The 21,125-nt window shown below is 47.7% G+C and overlaps 2 protein-coding genes across 5 annotated transcripts in view; one reads left to right on the top strand and one right to left on the bottom strand.

Moving 5' to 3' along the window:
* AASDH (aminoadipate-semialdehyde dehydrogenase) overlaps positions 1-2,724 on the top strand; it is a 41,682-nt gene extending 38,958 nt beyond the window's left edge. For 3 of the 4 annotated variants that reach the window (XM_008047925.2, XM_021707486.1, XM_021707484.1), the window contains one exon: positions 2,228-2,724. In XM_008047925.2, the coding sequence (XP_008046116.1) occupies positions 2,228-2,617 (390 nt within the window). In that variant the 3' untranslated portion in view covers positions 2,618-2,724. The remainder of the gene's footprint in view (positions 1-2,227) is intronic. The other variant, XM_021707485.1, reaches the window with a different exon arrangement.
* A 2,552-nt stretch (positions 2,725-5,276) lies between these two features.
* Positions 5,277-15,017, bottom strand: KIAA1211 (KIAA1211 ortholog). Its single transcript, XM_021707488.1, has 4 exons — positions 14,999-15,017; positions 13,080-13,270; positions 11,760-11,922; positions 5,277-8,202 (listed from the first exon to the last, which is right to left on the bottom strand). Exons 1-4 carry the CDS (start codon positions 15,015-15,017, stop codon positions 8,042-8,044), a joined length of 534 nt encoding a protein of 177 aa, XP_021563163.1. The 3' UTR covers positions 5,277-8,041.
* Between the last annotated feature and the right edge of the window lie 6,108 nt (positions 15,018-21,125).

The raw sequence follows: 21,125 nt of genomic DNA, 5'->3' as shown, positions 1-21,125 counted from the left end.
AGGTCTCGAACCCACGGGCTCAGGCAATCCACTCACCTCAGCCTCCCAAAGGCGTGGAATTACAGGCTGAGCCACCAAGCCCAGTTTCAGGAATTTATTGATTTCTTCTAGGGTTTCTAGTTTGTTCATCTATACTTGTTCATAATAGTCTCTGGTGATCTTTGTGTATGTATGTGTGTATCGGAGTCTCACTCCTAGGCTGGAGTATAGCGGCACAGATGCTTCTCACCACAGCCTTGGCCTGGTAGCCTCAGGAGATCCTTCTACCTCAGCCTCCCAGGTAGCTGGGGCTACAGACACATACCACCATGCCCAGATAGTTTTTATTTTTTTGTAGAGACGAGATATTGCTATGTTGCCTAGGCTTGTCTCAAACTCCTGAACTCAGGCAATCCTCTTGCCTCTGCCTCCCAAAGTGCTGGGATTATAGGCGTGAGCCACTGGGACCAGCTATTTTGGTTCTTACTTGTGGAGGAGGTTAGTACCAGATTATCCAGGCAGCCGCCTGAAGCCCCTCTTCAAGCCCTTGCTTTTTATTTACAGAGTACTTTGAATATATTCCCACCTTTAGAATCCTGAGAAGTAAGAAGAGACAAATGCTGTTGCTCTAATTTTTCTTTTTTTTTTTGAGTCAGAGTCTTACTGTCACCCAGGCTGGAGTGCAGTGGCACCCTCATGGCACTGTAGCCTTGACCTGCTGGGATCAGGTGATCCTTCTGCCTCAGCCTTCCAAGTAGCTGGAACTACAGGCATGTGCCACCACGCCTGGCCAGTTTTTAAAAATGTACTGTAGAGATGAGGTCTTGCCAAGTTGCCCAGGCTGGTCTCGAACCTGTAGGCTCAGGCAGTCCTCTCACCTCGGTCTTCCAAAGTGCTGGGATTATAGTAGGCATTGAGCCACTGCACCCGGCAGTTTTTCTTTTTTTCTTTTTTTGAATGGGAGTAACTCTGTCCAAGTCAGAGACAGATTTGAGATTACAAATTGCATTTCATGAATATGCCCCTTTTTTTTTTTGCTATGATGCTGTGCATTTGTAAACAGTACTTCAGAGTTTTTTCTTCCTTTTTTTCCTTCTTGTGTCTTTTCTTGGCCAACAAGTTTGTCTGCAGTAGCTTTGAAGTAAGCAAATAGTATATATATATATATGTACAAGGCAGACACACAACTCATAGCTTTTTGTTTAAAACTCTAATTTAAATTATTCCATATAAATCCTTACTTGCAGCCCAATTACTTTCTTTTTCCTTCATTTGGAGAATAGAATTTCCAGGTTTTTTTTTTTTTTTTTTGAATCGGAGTCTCACTTCTGTTGCCCAGGCTGGTGTGCAGTGGCACACTCATGGTCCCCAAAGCCTCAACCTGCTGGGCTCAGGTGATCCTTCTGCATCAGCCTTCCAAGTAGCTAGAAATACAGGCACATGCTACTACACCTGACTTATTTTTTTATTTGTTGTAGAGACGAGGTCTCATCAAGTTGCCCAGGCTGTTCTCGAACTCATTAGCTCAGGCAATCCTCTCACCTCAACCTCCCAAAGTGCTGGGATTACAGGAGTGAGCCACCTTGCCTGGCTGGAATTTACAGTTTTTAAAAAGAAACATTGAAAGTACAATGTAAGGCTGGACATGGTGGCTTATGCCTCTAATCCCAGCACTTTGGGAGGCAGAGGTGAGAGGACTGCCTGAGCATACAGGTTTGAGACTAGCCCAGGCAATTTGGTAACACCTCATCTCTAAAATAAAATTTAAAAAAATTAGTCAGGCATGGTAGTGTGCACCTGTATTTCCAGCTACTTGGAAGGCTGAGGCAGAAGGATCGCCTGAGCTTAGTAGTTCTAGGTTGTGCTGGCTGTGAGCATGGCAGTGTACTCCAACTTAGGTGACAGAATGAGACTCCAACTCAAAAAAAAAAAACAAAAATGCAATGTAATTTTTTCTTTGACTTCAGTGTCTCTGAACATACTAGGAATGACTCTTGAACAAGGTTCAAAATTAAGTTTACTTTATATTGTGCAGAGCAATCATATAATAACAACACTCTGGCATATTTTGCCCTGGGTTTTACCACTGGGACAGAGGCCTGGTATGAGATGCTACTTTTTGGAAAAGTATAGATACCATTCAGATAGGCTGTGTCTTTCAGACTAGTGTTAAGAACCTCATAGAACTTCAGGGGAGAATTGTATGTGTTAGATGAATGAATGATTTTATTTTTATTACTCTTTATAGGTTTGGCAGTTCTCTGCTAGTGGGCCAATCTTTTCATCTCCCTGTGTCTCAGCATCAGAGCAAGAAGTATTTTTTGGTTCCCATGACTGCTGTATCTACTGTTGTAACATGAAAGGCCACCTCCAGTGGAAATTTGAAACTACCTCTAGGGTCTTTGCAACCCCGTTTGCTTTCCGTAACCCCAGTGGTAGCAATGAAATGTTGCTGGCAGTAGCATCTATTGATGGGAAACTGTGGATCTTGGAATCTCAGAGCGGACGATTGCAAAGTGTTTTTGAACTTCCGGGGGAAGTCTTCTCATCTCCTGTGGTCTGGGAATCCATGCTCATTATTGGGTGCAGAAATGATTACGTTTATTGTCTGGATTTATTGAGTGGCAATAAAAAATAATCAAGTTCTGGTCCTTATAAATGTATATGTGAGATGTTTGAAAATATTTTACCATTACAGCATATGTAGATAGTTTTATATTAAAGATTATATTTTGACTAAGGAACTGAAACTTGCCTAATATACTTTATCTGAGAACAGTCATATTTACTTGCCACATAAGCAGCAGAAGCTTTCAGAAGGAATTGCAAAACAGAACACATCAATATGTTTAGTAACACTTTCTTGTAATTAGATGTGATGGTTAATTCTATGCATCAGCTTGGCTGGGCTAAAGGATGCCCAGATAGCTGGTAAAGCATTGCGGCTGGGTGTGTCTGTGGGGATGTTTCTGGGAGAGACGAGCATTTGAATGTGAGTCAGTAAACTGAGTCAGGAAGATCCTTGCCAGCGTGGGTAGGCATCGTTCAATCTGATGAGGGCCCAGGTAGAACAAAATGGCGGAAGAAGGACAAGTCCTCTCTCTGCTGAGGTAGCTCCCTGCTCCTGCCCTTGGACATCAGAACTCCTGGTTCTCGGGTTTTCAGGCTTGGGGACTCATACTAGCTGCCCCTGCTCCTCAGGCCTTTGGACTTGAACTGCACCACTGACTTTCCTAGGTCTCCAACAAACAGCAGGTAGTGGAACTTTTCAGCCTCCACAATCATGAGCCAGTCGCAGAATTGGTCTCCTCTCTTATTGGTTATGTTTCTGTTTCTCTGAAGAACCCTGACTAATAAGTTAAGCTACCTGTATGTTTCTTTTATTTAAAAAAGAGATCCCGGTGGGAAAAAATGATCAGAATATACCTGGTGGGCCAGGTGTGGTGGCTCATAACTGTAAACTGTAAAAGATGCCTCGAGGCCAGGTTCAAGACCAGCCTGGGCAACATAGTAAGATCCCATCTCTTTAAAAAAAAAAAAAAAAAAACCACAGCTGGGCTCGGTGGCTCAGCCTGTAATCCCAGCACTTTGGGAGGCCGAGGTGAGTGGATTGCCTGAGCCCGTGGGTTCGAGACCCGCCCGGGCAACTTGGCGAGACCTCATCTCTGCAATAAATCAAAAAATTAGCCAGGCGTGGGTCTGGGCTGCTTGGATGGCTGAGGCGGAAGGATCACTGGAGTCCAGCAGGTCCAGGCTGTGGTGGCCGAGAGCGTGCCACTGCACTCCAGCCTGGGCGACAGAGTGAGACTCCAACTCAAAAAAAAAAAAAAAAATACACACACATACACAAACACACACACACAGTGGGTTAAAAACTTAGTCTTGATGTACTATACAATTCACTCATTTATACTGAGATTCATGGCAAAAGGTCTTCGAAGGTAGGATCTGTTTATGAATTAGGTTCCGAATTTAGTATTTTTAAATGAACAGAAGTACCAATGTAAAATTATATATTACACACATACACACACATCCTGTACAGTTTCAGGTTGATATGTGGAGATTTTAGGCATTCATTGCTCCTGGCTCTTCCTCACCATGCAGCAGCTGGCCTTGAAGTTGTAAGTACTTGGCTAACCCCATTAACCCTGTACACGGTTTCTCATGCCTGGCATCACTGTTGGCGCCCCTGTCTTTTGGTGGGTTGATTCCAACTCCGAGTCTTTTCCAATTCAAAGTGAAACAGGTTCCAGGCCCACAGAGGTCTACGGGAAACCACAGACCAGGCACTTCATCTGGGGGAGGCAGGTGCTGCTTCCCTCCGACACCCATGAGTTGGGTCATTCGCCAGACACAAAGGGGTTCAGCCACGGGCTGGTCCAAAGGAATGACCTATCTTCCCCCACTTTTCAAGGCTTATTTCACATGAACCATCCGGAATTCTGGTTAAAATGCAATTCCTACTGAGCAAGGCTAGGGGAGGACGCCCTGTGGGGCCACATGGGTGCCTGAAGCAAAAGGAAGAATCAGTAACACCCTGTCCTTAACACTTTGCTCATTGTGGAATTGGTTTTGCATTAATTTTTTTTTTTTTGGAGTAGGAGTCTCACTCTGTCACCCTGGTCGGAGGGCAGTGGCACACTCCTGGCCCCCGCAGCCTCGACCTGCTGGGCTCCGGCGATCCTTCCACCTCAGCCTTCCAAGTAGCCGGAACTATAGACACACGCCACCATGCCCAGCTAATTCTTTGATTTGTTGTAGAGATGGGGTCTCACCAAGTTGCCCAGGCTGGTCTCCAACCCATGGGCTCAGGCAATCCTCTCACCTCGGCCTCCCAAAGTGCTGGGATTATAGGCGTGAGCCACCGTGCCCGACCTTGCATTAACTTAAAAAAAAAAATTGCCCTAAAATAGTATTTCTCAAGATGGCTGCGGTGTCTGTCAGGCAAGGCAAGTGCCACACACACCTCACTCGCTTCCCCCAGGCCTGGCCCTGGGTGTCAGCTGTCTGGGCTGTGGGGCTGTGACGCTGAGCTCACCCGCTCTCAGCTGATGCCGGTGTGGGTCCATGACCACTGCATGATCATCCTGTCTGAGACCTGGACCATCCAATTCCAATTTAGGATTGCAATAAGCGTTTTATTTCCCATTGATTATTTTTCTCCACACCTAATGAAAAACAGAATAAAATACCACATAATAAGGCTTTGAGGTTTCTCTTGTTCAACAACTATGTAAATATAACAAGTGTATGTACAGAGGATCCGTGAAATCAAACTGCATCAGCACCAAAGATCTTGTGTGTATTTTTTATTGAAAGAACTTTTCCCTTCAATAATGGACATTTTACATTAAAACTTTATACAACCAAAATCTCAAAATAATATTAAAAATCACACTAAGGTATTTTCATTAAGTCTACTTCATTTTTATTGTTGGTAAAAATATTGCAAGACGCGTGTAACTAACGTTTCTGCTTTAAAATAAGCAATTAAACTAAACGTCACAAGAAGAGACGATGAATACATATTATACATTTGCAGATGACTGGCTAAAATGATAATTTAATAGTAATTAAGGTTTATGTAAGAAACAATTGCACTTGAAAAATTAAAAAAGTAAACAAAAAACTCTAGTTTTATATATATGTCTATGAACAGAGGTTAATCATCTATAACCTATCACCTTGTATGTGTATGTGTGTTTAAATAAAAAAAAAAGCTTGTGTATTTAACATAGCAATCATCAAAAAAAGTCGTCTTGAACTTTTTATATGTTTTTACAGAATTTCCCCATAGTTTGTTGCTCAGAAGAGACTGCAACACAACTAAAGCAAAATAACACTTCATTGGTATTTAGTGCAAATTTGGGGTGATTTTTAAATGAAATGCTGAACATGTACCCTTCAGAAGTTGTTAGAAGTACTATGACTGCCCTTTCTTCTGCCACACTCTTCTTTTAAAGACTTTGATGGAAAGTTTTCCACTGAGGTCTTTTCTCTAGTTTGTATGGGTTCAGTGGTGTCAGCCAGGACAAAGTTGACTCACCCACCATTCTTTGTGGCTGATCTTCGCCAGTTTCCTGCCATTACTGTGATACTGTCCAAAGCCGACAGGAGGAAAGAAAAAGAATTCGGAAGAATGATGGTAGCACTATAATTCCAGGGCTCTGGGTGGCAAGATTCCCATTCAAAAGTGTTATATGAGCGAGGAAATCGTTGGAACTAACAAATGCCTACATAGAAGATCTAGAAATGAACATCAGTGTGGAAGACGTGCAATGGAGTACTAATTGCTTGCCACGGCAGTAAAAGAAAAGTTACATCAATCCTTAACGGTCTGGAGGTCCAGTATATATAATAGGAAATCCAACTTGCAAGAATACAACTACCCACTTGACCACACATGCCAGCTGCTACAGTGAGGCTGAGCTGTGGTTTCTAGAAAGAACATGGTTTCTGCGTGGTATATACTTGGCTGCCATCCTTTCTTTAAGATACGTCATAGAATAACAGCACATTACATATCGAGTGAGCATAAAGGAAAATCATGGCGGATACTAAAAAAACGTGTTTTTGTAGAATAAAAAGGAGAGGAAAGGGTGGAATTCCCTCTGCGCTGGGCAAAGGATCTGTACCTGTATTTTGGAGTAAGAAGCTAAGAACGGGAATATGCCAGCACTATGGAATATGAAGTTGGTAACAGCAACGTGGCTCGGCTGGTGTATCTGTGTTTTGTGGAAAGCAAATTTAGGGAAACAGAAGTGAACATATGTGGCTTTTAAACTGCCTTCTTCGTATGCACATGTGTATGAGGATAACAAGGCCACTTCAAAATCAGATGTTTTTTAAAGGTAGCAAGGTGAATGCGCTAAATTAGAAATGCTACTGAATATTTGACTCTACATCTGAATTACTCAATGATAGTAAAGAAAACACTTTGTTGGAAGCCCTTAGTACAAAGATTCCAAATCTTGGCTTCCTGTTAATTTTCTCTAAAGACCAAAGACGTCAGAGACACGTAACGTCAATAGCCTGTCATTTCTTGTAATAAATGGCTGGTTTGGGGGGTGGTTTTATTACTCTTTCCTGTCTCCCTTTGCTTTTTTGGGTGAATGAGCCTCCCCTTCAGAGTCTGAAGTAGGGTTCCACTACAATCGGTGTATCCCAAAGTTCTTAATTCAGGGATACATGAGAATTCATCTGAAGAGTCTTTGCCAGAAATATACACTCCCGGCCTCGTCCTCAAAGGCTCTGACTTAGTTGGCCCAGGACCACTGTACTCGATGGGGATCCTCAGAGACAGAAGGCAAACTTGAAACTTGATACAGAATTTCCTTCCTTTGCCATAGTAAATAAACATGCTCTCTGGAAGCCAACCGGACCACACGTGTCGTGTGTCCTTAAGGAGGGTGTCGGTCTAACGGGGCTTCACACTGTGGACCCATGGTGTGGCAGGAACGTGAGTGGATCTGCCCTCCCTGTTACAGTTTTGGAGTGGGGAAAGTTCGTGAAAACCAGGCGTGGGCTCAGAGTTGGGAGCCAGACGGTTCCTTGTGATTCCCAGTGACTCACTGCGTCGAGAAGAATGAACATCCTTGTTTCTATCTCTAGAAAATCCTTTCGCCGTGACTGTGGAAAGGCTCCCCAAACATAAGGTAGGGGAAATGCTTTGGACAAAAATGAAGAGAATCAAACATCCGCGATGGAGATTGGCAAAAGTAAGTGTTCTGCATGGTGCGTGGGTTTATACGTGGGGAAGGGCCAGGGGCTGGGCACGACAGGGAGAGTTCTTAGCTGAGAGATGTTTGCTAACGTGGTCCCTTGGACGGAATTTCCTCTTGAGAACTAGGAATAGCTCAAGTCACCAGGACCAAGGGTTGTGCAAATACACCATTTACAACGAGCCACCACCAGCCCGGTTCCCGGACGTGATCTCAGAGCCTTCAAAACGTGCTGCCGTTCCCTAGCTTGATTTCTTGACCCCACATAAAAAATAAATAAATCAAAATGGCAAGAGAGCAGCCAAGAGCTGGCCACAGGAACCGTTCACGGTCACTCTTTACTTAATGATCTGCGGACAGTCGCTCCAAGCCTTTGCTTTCCTTTTGGCCAGAGCCAGCCAGGCTGGCTCCGTGGACACCGGGGCCGCATCTGGGGTGGAGAATCTCTTGGTGACTTCCTTCACCAGCGGTGCCGTGGGGGCCGCATCGGAGATCTCCACTGTGTTTGGTTTGGAAGGAAAGAAAGGAGGAAGTTCAGAACCAAACTGAAACAGTTTTTTCGTTAAAAGAGATAATTGTATGCTTTGTCATGCACAGTATGCTGTTTTGACACAAATATGCATTGTGAAATGGCTAAATTTCACTCATTAAAATATGAATAACTTCTCAAAGTTATAATTTTACTGGTGAGAACATTTAAAATCTAATTTCTTTTTTTTTTTTTTTTTTTTTTTGAGTTGGAGTCTCACTCTGTCACCCAGGCTAGAGTGCAGTGGCACGCTCACGGTCACCCCAGCGATGACCTGCTGGGTTTTGGCGATCCTTCCGCCTCAGCCTTCCAAGTAGCTGGAACTATAGGCACATGCCACCACACCCGACTAATTTTTTATTTATTGTAGAGACGAAGTCTCGCCAAGTTGCCCGGGCAGGTCTCGAACCCATGGGCTCAAGCAATCCTCTTGTCTCAGCCTCCCAAAGTGCTGGGATTGTAGGCTGAGCCACCAAGCCCGGCCAGTTAAGAGGGTTCTCATCTTATCTTTGGATCATATCCAGTGCCTATGGCAATGGCCTACAGGTGTGCTTCTAGAACTCAGGAAATACTGACTGAAAAGACAAATAACTTCATTTTTCAAATCTATTTATTTATGTATTTATTTGAGTTGGAGTTCTCACCCTGTCTCCCAGGCTGGAGTGCAGTGGCACACTCACGGGCACCGCAACCTCGACCTGCTGGGCTCAGGTGGTCCTTCTGCCTCAGCCTTCCAAGTAGCTGGAACTACAGGCACGCATCACCATGCCTGGCTAATTTTTTGGTTTATTGTAGAGATGAGGTCTTTCCAAGTTGCTCAGGCTGATCTCAAACCTCTCAAAGTGCTGGGACTATAGGTGTGAGCCACTGCGCCCAGCCAAATTTACTTATTTTTAAAACATTTATTCTTCTGGCCGGATGTGGTAGCTCAGACTTGTAATCCCAGCACTTTGGGAGGCCGAGGCAAGAGGATTGCCTGAGCCCAGGAGTTTGAGACCAGCCTGGGCAACATAGCCCGACCTTGTCTCTACCAAAAAAAAATAAGAAAATAAGTTGGGCATGGTGGGGCATGCCTGAAGTACCAGTGACTCGAGAGGCTGAGGTGGAAGGATCACTTGAGCCTCAGCCTCAGCAGGTCGAGGCTGTGGTGAGCCGTGAGCTCACCCCTTGCACTGAAGCCTGGGCAACAGGGTGAGACTCCAACTCGAAAAAAAATGAATGTGTTCTTCTTTTTCTTTCTTTTTGAAATTTAATTAATTTCTAAAAGAGAAATGCTTTAGGACAAAGACTTGCTTTATGAAGTTGGCACTACTCTGAGTTGCATTAACCCTCTAGCACTTCCAGGAAATCAGGCAGAGAAAGACTCGATCATCTTGACTTTGGAGCTTTCATTTTATTTTGAAATAAATTCATCCTCTCTGCCTCTCTCTGGTTCTAACACTTAGGATCCTTAGTTCCTATAAGTAAAAGTAAATTAAATAATGCCTATAGAGGTTCCTGAGAAATTAGTGTTCCAAAGAGGTTTTCAAATATGAAGTTTTTCCCCTCTTTCACCAGTAGTAAGTCTGTCTTTAACAGTGAGACATCTGTCTGTTTCCAGACCTCAGGTAGCAGGTAACCAAGGCAGAGAAAAACCTGGGTTTGAGGCCGGGTACAGTGCCTTGGGCCTATGACTCTAGCACTTTGTGAGGCTGAGACACGAGGACTGCTTGAGGCCATGAGTTTGAGACCAGCATGGGCAACACAGCAAGATCCATCTTTATTTTTTTTTTAATACAAATAAAAAATGAAATAAAAAAACAAGAAAAGTCTGGGTCTAGAGAGCAGCTGCCCTTTAGGCAACAGTGCCCCCTGGTGGAGAAAACAGATGCCTTTGATCCCCCAGAGGAAGCGTGTTTAAGTCCATCAATCCTTCCAAGTGATCCGTAATAAGGAAACATGTGGAGACTATGGGTGATTTTACCTTTTAGCAGAATAAATAATTTTTTTTTTTGACTTGAAGTCTCACTCTGTGATCCGGCTGGAGTGCAGTAGCACGCTCACGACTACCACAGCCTTGACCTCCTAGGCTCAGGTGATCCTTCCACTTCAGCCTCCCGAGTAGCTGGGACTACAAGCGTGCGCCTCAACTGATGAGTTTTTTTTTTTTTTATTTATTGTAGAGACAAGGTCTCACCGTGTTGCCCAGGCTGGTCTCAAACTCCTGGGCTCAGGCCACACTCGCCTTGGTTTCCCAAGGGACTACAGGCAGGCGCTGCCACCACCCATGGCTAATTTTTGCATTTATTGTGGAGAAGAGGTCTTGCCAAGTTGCCCAGGCTGGTCTCGAAGCCCTAGGCTCAGGCGATCCTCTCGCCTCTGCCTCCCAAAGTGCTGGGATGACAGGTGTGAGCCACCATGCTCAGCAAAGAATTTTTAAAAATGGGAACATCTCTCACGTGGTATGCACATATAAACACTGCTGCTGTTAATTAACATCAAGGACACAGTACTGAGAAACTTTACTCGGTAAAGTCACAGGCTATCAGAAATTTGCGGTTTGAAAGCACATCAGAGAGGATGGACCATCTCGCTTCTGCCCAGAGCATCTGAGTCATGTGGGTCACCAGGACATGTTTCTAAGTGAGGCACAGACCTCTAGGGAGAGGTTTCCAGATACAGCATTTCACATGCATCTTTTTTAATTTTTAAAATTGATGTATCATAATTATATACATTTTGGGGTGCATGTGATATTCTGATACGATTATAAAACGTATAATGATTAAATCAGGTTAATTGAGGTCTCTACCACCTTACCTATTTCAGCCATTTATCTTAAGTTGGTAGTTTCAAAAGAAACAGGACCCTGAATATACTTTTGGACTCAGGCTTGGCTTTTTGGTTTTTTTTTTTGAGTCAGAGTGTCACTCTGTTGCCCCGACTGGAGCGCAGTGGCATGCTCGCAGCAACCACAGCCTCGACCTGGTGGGCTCAGGCAATCCTTCTGCCTCAGCCTTCCGAGTAGCTGGAACCACAGGTGTGTACCACCATGCCTGGCTATTTTAAAATTTATTGTAGAGACAAGGTCTCGCCAAGTTGTGTAGGCTGGTCTTGAACCCCTGGGCTCCGGCAAGCCTCTCGCCTCTGCCTCCCAAAGTGCTGGGATGACAGGTGTGAGCCACCATGCCCAGCTGATTTTCTTTTTTTAAATAGAGACACTATGTTGCCCAGGCTGGTCTTGAATGCCTGGCCTCAAGTGATCCTCAGGCCTCTCTGCCTTGGCCTCCCAAAGTGCTGGGTTTACACATGTGAGCCACCGCACCCAGCCCGATTGTTTAACATCTACCATCCCACCACGGACAGTGGGCGAGTTCCTGGTGACCTTTATCAGATGAGCGCATCCGCATCAGAGGTTATGAGTGAGGTGGTAAGACAGCCTGTGCCTGGAAACGCCTCCGGGGCTGTGCTGGTTATCAGGAAATGAAGCATGCTTTAGGAAGAGAAACCTGGAACAACAGGTGGGCAGAAATGGAGCCACTCTCTACCTGTCACAGACGTGGGAAGGGTGTTGGCCTTTTTCAGCTGCTCTCTGCGCTCCAGCCTGGACACGGCAGTCTCGGGCTTCTTCTCTTCCGGCTGGGCAGCGGCCTTGTGCTGGGAACCCATTCTACTGACACTGCTGCTTCCGGGCGGCGGGCTGCCGCTGACCTGGGGGTTGGCAGAAGACAGTCAGGGAAAGCATGCTTTCAACCTAAGACATGGGAAGACTGACCTGCAGGCCTCAGGCGCTTCCACTTGCCCACCCGTGACCTCTGCTCCCCAAGGTGGGCCGAACTGCACCGTGAGCCTCGTGTGCCCAGCCCTGGTCCCCCAGGAGGAAGCAGCTTGGTGCCAAGATGCCCTAGAGGGAAGGTCACTTTCTCAGAAGAACAGCATCGAATTCTCCCATCAGGCCACAGAGCAAGGCTCTGATTTCCTCTCAATCCACTGCTCCAATAAAACCATTTTCTGTTATTTCTTGAGTCAGAGTCTCACTCTGCCGTCTAGGCTGGAGTGCAGGGGCACGCTCCCGGCCACCGCAGCCTCGACCTGCTGGGCTCAGGCAAACCTTCCGCTTCAGCCTTCCAAGTAGCTGGAATGACAGGCATGCACCACCACACCTGGCTAATTTTTTATTTTTTTGTGAAGATGAGGTCTTGCCATGTTGCCCAGGCTGATCTCGAACCTGTGGGCTCAGGGAATCCTCTGGCCTCTGCCTCCCAAAGTGCTGGGATTGCAGGCATGCCCAGCTTAAAACCATTTTCGTATTTCTCACATAACGGTTGTCTATCACCGCTATAAATCCATTATGGAGTCTGCCAAATCAGGTTAAGCTAAGAGTATAATGAAATCAAACCAAATCACTCTGAAAATTCTTCCCTGGTTTGATGGTGGTCAATTTATTTACTGCCCCTTCCTTCCTCTCTTCCTTCCTCTTTTTTTTTGAGTCAGGATCTCTCTGTTGCCCAGGCTGGAGTGCAGGGGCACAATCACTGCTCATTGCAGCCTCAACCTCCTGGGCTCACACAGTCCTTCCGTCTCTGCCTCCCTAGTAGCTGGAACTACAGGCAGGCGCCACCATCTGGCTAATTTAAAAAAAAATTTTTTTGTAGAGACGGGTTCTCGCTACGTTGCCCAGGCTGGTCTCCAACTCCTGGGCTCAAGTAGTCCTCCCACCTTGGCCTCCCCAAGAGTTGGAATTCCAGGCCTGAGCCACCGCGCAGCCCGTTTGGTCCCTTCTAAGTACCCACCACCACCCCTGGTTAGCTTTAGGTTTTGTTTTGAATCTTTGTGGCCGAAAAGAGCACCAAGCCCGGGGCTCTCACATTCTCTCTGGGGAGCCTTCCCGCCTGCTTGGCCTCCCTGGCTTGCTTCCTCTCGTCCCGTGTGGCCTGTTGCTCCCGAAAGCCCTTCTGCTTCTGCAGGGCCAGCGTTATCCACAGCGGCTGCGACGTGTCCCCCTTCTCAGCCAGTCGGGAGCCGTCTAAGGAGTGTCTGCTCTGAAGTGTGGGCTTCTCTGTGGGGGAAGACAACGGCAATGATGAACTGCCCACTCGGCTTGGGCCTCGCCCCCTTGGACGTGGGACATACTAATAAGCCCATGAGATGGGCAACGGGCCCTTCCTGATGCACGGTCTGTGCTGATGCTGGGTGGCAAGGGGACGACCTCTCTGAGCGACAGAAAAACCAGGGCGATTCTTCTCCCTAGAAATGGAAGAAGTTACTCTACTTTGTAAGGAAAAAAAAAGTCCTCCATGATCTCACAGAAAACAGATGAAGAATAGTGTCTACGTGGAATGATTTTTACTGGAGATTAAATTTTATTTTATTTTTCATTGGCGTCTCACTCTGTTGCCCAGGCTGCAGTGAAGTGGCACGATCCTGGCTCACCACAGCCTCGACCTGCTGGGCTAAGGAGATTCTCCTGCCTCAGTCTCCCAAGTAGCTGGGCCTACAGGCATGAGTCACCATGCCCAGCTGATTTTTTTTTTTTGGAGAAATGAAGTCTTGCTATGTTGCCCAGGCTAGGACTGAACTTTATATTGTACTCCAGGATGAGGAGAAAGAGCAAATGATGAGAAAATAAGTTCTAATTAGGAATTCGAGCAAAAACCAAAAAAAGTGGGAGGAGGGAAGATCTCACTTATTTTTCTGTTTCCTTTAGGTCTATAACGCTGTACAAAGAGAATTCATATTTATTTATTTATTTGATTACTTTTGAGTTGGAGTCTCACTCTGTCACCCAGGCCAGAGTGCAGTGGCCGCTCCCAGCCACCGCAGCCTCGACCTGCTGGGCTCCGGCGATCCTTCCGCCTCAGCCTTCCAAGGAGCTGGAACTACAGGCACGCGCTACCACACCTGGCTAATTTTTGATTTATTGTAGAAATGAGTTCTCGCCGAGTTGCCCAGGCGGGTCTCGAACCTGCGGGCTCAGACAATCCACTCACCTCAGCCTCCCAAAGTGCTGGGATTACTGGCTGAGCCACCGAGCCTGGTAAGAATTCCTATTTATAATGAGCCTTGAGCAATGCACTATCTCTAAATCATCAAATAAAGATTCAGGTATGATCTAACACAGAAAAAACAACTCCCACATTTCAGAAGCGTTTAAAAGCAAAATGAGATTGAAAGGAGTTTTTGATTAATCTTTTGTCAAAAGACTATTCTTATCAAAAGATAATCAAAAGGAATTCACCACAAACATTCTGCATTACTGGGAAGCTTTACGTACAATGAAACTCACCAATTTCCTGTCTTTTACTCCAGGGCCCTGTAACACTTCTTTGTAAAACTTCTGAAAACCAAGTCTCCGAGATCTAAATGACTTCCATAGAAAGCCGTTACACAAGCTGGGCTCGGTGGCTCAGCCTGTAATCCTGTGCCTTTGGGAGGCCGAGGTGAGTGGATTGCCTGAGTCCGCGGGTTCAAGACCCGCCTGGGCAACTTGGCGAAACCTCATCTCTACAATAAATCAAAAAGTAGCTGGGCGTGGTAGCGTGCGCCTGTACTTCCAGCTACGTGGAAGGCTGAGGCGGAAGGATCGCCGGAGCCCAGCAGGTCGAGGCTGGGGGGCCGGGAGCGGCCACTGCACTCCAGTCTGGGCGACCGAGTGAGACTCCAACTCAAAAAAAAAAAAAAAGAAAAGAAAAAGAAAGCCGTTACACAAAAAGGAAACCTGGGCTCAAGATTCTATCTGAACTTGCTTGGGAAGGCCACTAAATCAACCGGCCGGTCTCCTGCCAACCATTTTGACTGGTGTTCATCGCCAAGGTGAAAATGCCCTTACAGCATAATTAGCTAAAGTAACTTGAGAAAAAACATCTCTGGGTAGGAAAAGAGGAAAGATGGTAGCACAGTACAGGGATGGTTGGGGACGTCATGGAGATCGGCTCTGAGTGGCTGAGGAAAGCTGGCTGTGGGGTTGCCCTCATGTAGCAATGGTGACTTTCATCCCAGACCCACACAAGTGCTTCTCTTGATATGTCTCAGACATGGGAGAAAAAGAAATTGTTGACTGGATAAAGAAAATGTGGTATGTGTACATCGTGGAATACTACACAGCCATAAAAAAGAATGAAATTGTGTCCTTTGCAGCAACACGGATGATAATCATCCTTTATGAACTGACTCAGAAACAGAAAACTAAACACGGCATGTTCTCACTCGTATGTGGGAGCTAAATGGTCACAAAGATGGACATAATAGACACCGGGGACACCAATAAGGAAGGGGGGATGGGTTAGGCTTCAGAAGTTACCTACAGGGCACAGTGTTCACCATCTATGGAATGGGACACCGAGACCCAATCCCCACCACTACACACAATAGATCCATGTCACAAACATGTGCAAGAACCCACTACATTTCAAATAAAGGTAAAAAAAAAAAAAGAATACAATTATGTGTCCTCCACAATTATCCAGAGAACCTCAGAGACCAGCAGAAATCTGCTGTCAAAGACAAAATACAGCCAGGTCAGGATGTGGTAGGTATTTGGCAAAACTGACACAAGGAATGTCCACAGACCCCAAAATAATTCAGGGACACAAAAGAGACCCCCAAATAATTTTTTGTTTAGTTGGAGTCTCACTCTGTCGCCCAGACTGGAGTGCAGTGGTATGCTCCGGGCCACTGTAGCCTCAACCTGCTGGGCTCTGGCGACCCTTCTGCCTCAGCCTTCCAAGTAGCTGGAACTACAGGTGTGCACCACCACACCCGGATAACTTTTGGATTTATTGTAGAGACGAGGTCTCACCAAGTTGCCCAGACTGGTCTCGAACCCCTGGACTCAGGCCATCCTCTTGTCTCTGCCTCCCAAAGTGCTGGGATTGCAGGCTGAGCCACCGAGCCCGGCCAAAATAATTAAAGACATCCCACTAGAAGTACCAGATGGGGGTCAGTGAGAGACCACGACGGGGCATTCAGATCCAGGTTGCATATGGCTAAGTTCTTCTCTGGGCGAGGCCACTGTCTGAGGCAGAGGTCACTTCAGGCCATGAAGAGGGTTTATCGCCATTACTGTGTGAAGTCGGTGGAAGGTGCCCAACCCTCAAGACAGTGGGGTCCCCCACACAAAAGCACACACAGCCAGGAGCTTTGGAACTGGCTCATCAATCACACTCTATGACGGGGAAACAGACTCTCACAGCATATATGTGTTTTGCCATTTTTTCCCCTAAAACAAAATTAAAGACAAGTGTTACTTTTTTTTTGAGTTGGAGTCTCACTCTGTTGCCCAGGCTGGAGCCATAGCGGCATGATCACAGCTCACTGCAACCTCCATCTCCTGGGCTTCGATGATCCTCCCGCCTCAGCCTCCCCAGCAGCTGGGGCTACAGGTATGTGCCACTACGGTCACCTAATTTTTGAAGTTTTTGGAGGAGATGAAGTCTCACTTTGTTCTCCAGGCTGGTCTTAAACTCCTGGGCTCAAACAGTCCTCCTGCCTTGGCCTCCCAAAGTGCTGGGAGCACAGGCTCGAGTAACCACGCCCAGGCAAAAACAAATGCTTTATAACGGGGGGAAAATAAAAACAAGAGAAGAAATCTCAGGCCAGCTTTTTATTACCTTAGAACTATAGTTTGAGCAGAGGATCCTGGAAGTATGAACCAGACTTTATTTATTTAAATTTTTTTTGTAGAGATGAGGTCTTGCTATGTTGCCCATGCTGGTCTCAAACCCTTGATTGCATGTGATCTGCCCACCTCGGCCTCCTCAAATGTTGGGATTACAGGTGTGAGCCACTACGCTGGGCCATGGGCCAGATTTTAAAAGAGGTGCTAGCACAGCGCGCGTGACGACCTAGCGGCTGGCTCGCAGTTGGGGTGGGACTCCTGTGAGAGACTCAGCCAAGGATGCCCCAAACGGCCTGTCACAAAATCAGCAGTGGCACCCACTCCACATTCCATAGTGCCGGGTCACCTACCTGGGCCTGGCTGACGAAGTGGCCAGCCACCTTCTGGGCACAGAAAAATGAGAGTGGAGGTTAGAAAGGCTGGAGGAGAGAATTTCTTTGGAGCACGCTGTTGGAGCGTACTGGGCTCCCACGACCTCTCCCCGACCAGGGAGGAAAGGGGGGGGCCACGCCAAGCCAGTAGGCCCCCCCTGAGAACACTGGGAGGGCCTGACGCCTGTCCTCCGGCGTCTGTGATGCAGGAACCTGGGGGTCCTAGTCACACCTGGAAAAGTCCAAAGGTGGGCGGTGGCTGCCAAGGGCCGGCTGGGGGCGGGGGCACCTGTATCAGGAAGACACTGGCCTCCAGTTCCTTGGGGCAAAGGAGGCGTGAGGCCGGCGTGGGAGGCAGAGGTGGACCATGCGGGGAAGCCGGTGGCCTGGAGGAGGTGGCACTGACAGGGCATCGCAAAAGGACAGGGGGCCCGGGGACAGGCAGCGGTCTGAGGACCTCGCAGAAGTGACTCCCTGCATGCTGCCAAGAGCGGCGGGCACCAGAATGCCTGCCCTCTTGTCTTTCAGTCCAGCTGGAGAAGGAGACGCTTTCGTGGGAAAAGTTCTGATTCTTACACCGGAGGAGACAGAGGAAAGACTCACACGAGACGCTGCTACTGAAAGTGAGTTGAGGACCCTTTACAGCCAAAAAGTGACCGAGAGCCAGGCACACTGGCTCACGCCTGTAATCCCAGCACTCTGAGAGGCTGAGGCAGAAGGACTGCATGAGGCCAGGAATTCGAGGCCAGCCTGGGCGACACAGCAAGACCTTCATCTCTACAAAATGAGTAAATAAAAATGGAAAATACATTTAAAGGGCCACTGCTTTGCTAAGCTCTGGTCTGTGGCTCTTTGAGCTACGACTGCCATATTTTCCTGAGGTTTGGCTTCCTCTTCTCCCTTGGGAAGGTGGATCAATCTTTCTCTCTCTCATTTACTTTCTAAATAAACTATATTTTCCAATCTATCTTTTGTGCGATTCTTTGCATCTTTTGTACGGAACTGGATCGCAGACTCCCCTGCCTGGTCAGACTCAACATGAAGTATAGCTTTTGTTATCACTCAAAAAGCATGTTTTTTTCCTAGACTGGGTCTCTCTCTGTCGCCCAGGAGTCCTGGACTCCCTACACAAATGTCACTTCTGAGAAGCCCTCTAGATCACCATAGGCAGTTATGAAAGTTCTGTCAAATAAAAAAAAATCAAAATTTTAAAAAAAGTAAAAATACATTTAAAATTAAAAAAAAAATTTTTTTTTTGAGCTGGAGTCTCACTCCGTGACCAGGCTAGAGTGCAGTGGCACGCTCACGGCCACCCCAGAGTCGCCCTGCTGGACTCAGGTGATCCTTCCACCTCACTTTCCAAGTAGCTGTAACCACAGGCGTGCGCTATACCACATCCAGCTAATTTTTTGATTTATTGTAGAGATGAGGTCTTGCCAAGTTGTCAGGCTGGTCTCGAACCCGTGGGCTCAGGCAATTCTCTCACCTCGGCCTCCCAAAGTGCTAGAATTACAGGCTTGAGCCACTGCCCCCAGCAAATAAAAAAATTTTAAGAAAGAATTGACAGGGTCTTCCGTAAAGGTGAGTAACCAGAGTAACACTCAAGAAATAAATCATTTCTTTGCAAAACCCACCCCAAACCTAAACACTTAAGCAAAAGAGAGCACGATCTCTCCCTAAAAAAACCGCAGGGGAGAATTTCTCTGGGAAACGTAACTTTCAGCTATGACTCATATCTTACCTCCTATTCTCTGCAAAGCAGAAAAGTATTAGAGGAAGGTTCTCTGGGGGTACAAGCTGACAACATAGCTGGCCCAAACATTTCATATGAAGAAACTTCAGGGTCAGCCAGAGGTAAGTGGGGGCGGCCCCACATGTCTCTGAAGGAGGGCTTTGCAGTGGCCAGCGGCAGGGTGGGGCCGGGGGTCCGGCCACACCTCCGAGACATCAGTCCTCCACGGGGAGTCTCCACAGACTCGACGGCGATGTCCAGCAGCCCCTAACGTCCCATGTGGTGCCGCCAGCCCCCAGAGACAGAACAAAGCTCCCACTGGGCTGGAAGCTTTGGTTTTGTCTTCACACCAGGGCCTCCTAAAAATGGTTAATAACGGAGAAGGCTTGGGGCCGGCGGGGCACGGAGGAGCTCAGTCTTGCAGAGTGAAGACTTAACTCCAAGGTCACGGCAAAGCATCTGAAGTTCACTGCCAGGACTGGGAGAGGATGTGGAAGGACACTCAGGACCCTACCCAGAAGCCTGGCCGCGATGGGCTCACTGAGGATATCGAGCGTTGGCAGTGCCACCAGGAGTCATGCCACCAGTGACAGCGGGACAGCTGTGACACTTGCCAGCGCCTCTGCAACATGGAAATGGCTCCCAAGATCAACTTGAGGCGGAAAAGTCCCGCGGATCCGTGGCAGGGCGGCTGAGGCCTGTGGACGGGCCCACTCAGTGTGGAAGCCCTCATCCAGTTGGCATCTCTACTTCTTTTCTTTCTTTCTTTCTTTTTTTTTTGAGTTGGAGTCTCACTTTGTCGCCCAGACTGGGTGCAGTGGCCGCTCCCGGCCACCGCAGCCTCGACCCGCTGGGCTCCGGCGATCCTTCCGCCTCAGCCTTCCGAGTAGCCGGAATTACAGGCGCGCGCTACCACGCCCGGCTGATTTTTTGATTTATTGTAGAGATGAGGTCTCGCTGCCCAGGCGGGTCTCGAACCCGTGGGTTCAGGCAATCCACTCACCTCAGCCTCCCAAAGGCGCGGGGATTACAGGTTAAGCCACCGAGCCTGGCTTCTTCTTTTTTTTTTTTTTTAAAGAAAAGTTTATTTAAAAGTAAATTAGCGAGAGAAAGAGAAAGAAGAGAGAAGATTCACCTCCCCAAGGTGGGGAAGGGGGCCAAAGCGAGGAAGCATGGTGACAGCCATGGCTCAAAAAGCACATGGCCACACCAGACTCTGGCAAGGCAATGGCCCTCTGCTTCTTTTCTTTCTGCACCCTCATTTTCTGTTCCCTTTCTTGATAAACTCCATGCAATAATCACGGCCATGCAAGAAGGCTTCCACATACGGAAACCAGAAATTGAGTCTGAAAGTCGTCTGGGTGTGGAATGGTGTCTGTCAGGGTGGGGGAAGGGAGCCATGGGGAATTACTGTTTAATGGGTGCAGAGTTTCTTTCTTTTCTTGAGTCGCAGTTCCACTGTGTCGCCCAGTCTGGAGTGTAGTGGTAGGCTCACAGCCACTGCAGCCTCGACCTGCTGGACTCAGGTGATCCTTCCGCCTCAGCCTTCCAAGTAGCTGGAACTACAGGTGAATGCCACCATGCTCGGCTTGTTTTTTGATTGATTATAGAGGCGAGGTCTCACCAAGTTGCTGGTCTTGCACCCCTGGACTCAGGCCGGCCTCTTGCCTCCACCTCCCAAAGTGCTGGGATTGCAGGTGTGAGCCGCTGCATCCGGCTTTATGTTTCAACTGCTATCTTTGGCTAAAAATGCACTAGTCTCAGTGTCACACCTAGAACTTACTACTTGTGTCAATAAGTCCCATGACCAGGTGGGAGAGCAAACACCTTGCTGAAATGTCTCCACAATGTTCAAGAATGAGGTGACAGTCAAGTGCCTCGCTCTGACTCGGGTGGGCGTCCCCGGGAACGGCCCCACACCTGTCCTGCCGGCCGCTGGCTTTGCTCCCCCCCGCCCGCTTTGGGCACTGCGGCTTTGGGCCTCCCCCGGCTTGGGGGTGTTCCCCCGACTTGGGGCCCCAGGCTTTGGACTGTCCGGTTTTTGATCCCTGGCTTCGAGCCACCCTAGCTTTGGACCCCCAGCTCAGGGGCTCCCCGGCTTGGGGCACCCCAGCTTTGGACCCTCCCGGCTTTTGACCCCCTTGGCTTGGGGCCCCCTGGCTGTGGGCGCCTCGGCTCGGGGGCACGCAGCGCG

This window comes from Carlito syrichta, unplaced genomic scaffold, assembly GCF_000164805.1.
Source record: "Carlito syrichta isolate Samal-C Ts95f unplaced genomic scaffold, Tarsius_syrichta-2.0.1 Scaffold118186, whole genome shotgun sequence".
NCBI lineage: Eukaryota > Metazoa > Chordata > Mammalia > Primates > Tarsiidae > Carlito > Carlito syrichta.
This window is presented reverse-complemented; position numbering and strand designations above follow the sequence as displayed.

Excerpts from the sequence above, each read along its gene's own strand:
- KIAA1211 (XM_021707488.1), bottom strand. Across the intron at positions 11,923-13,079 it reads GAAGGCTCCCCAGAGAGAAT|GTCAGCGGCAGCCCGCCGCC; the intron begins GTGAGAGCCCCG and ends GCCAACCCCCAG. Across the intron at positions 8,203-11,759 it reads CCTTCCCACGTCTGTGACAG|TGGAGATCTCCGATGCGGCC; the intron begins GTAGAGAGTGGC and ends AACCAAACACAG.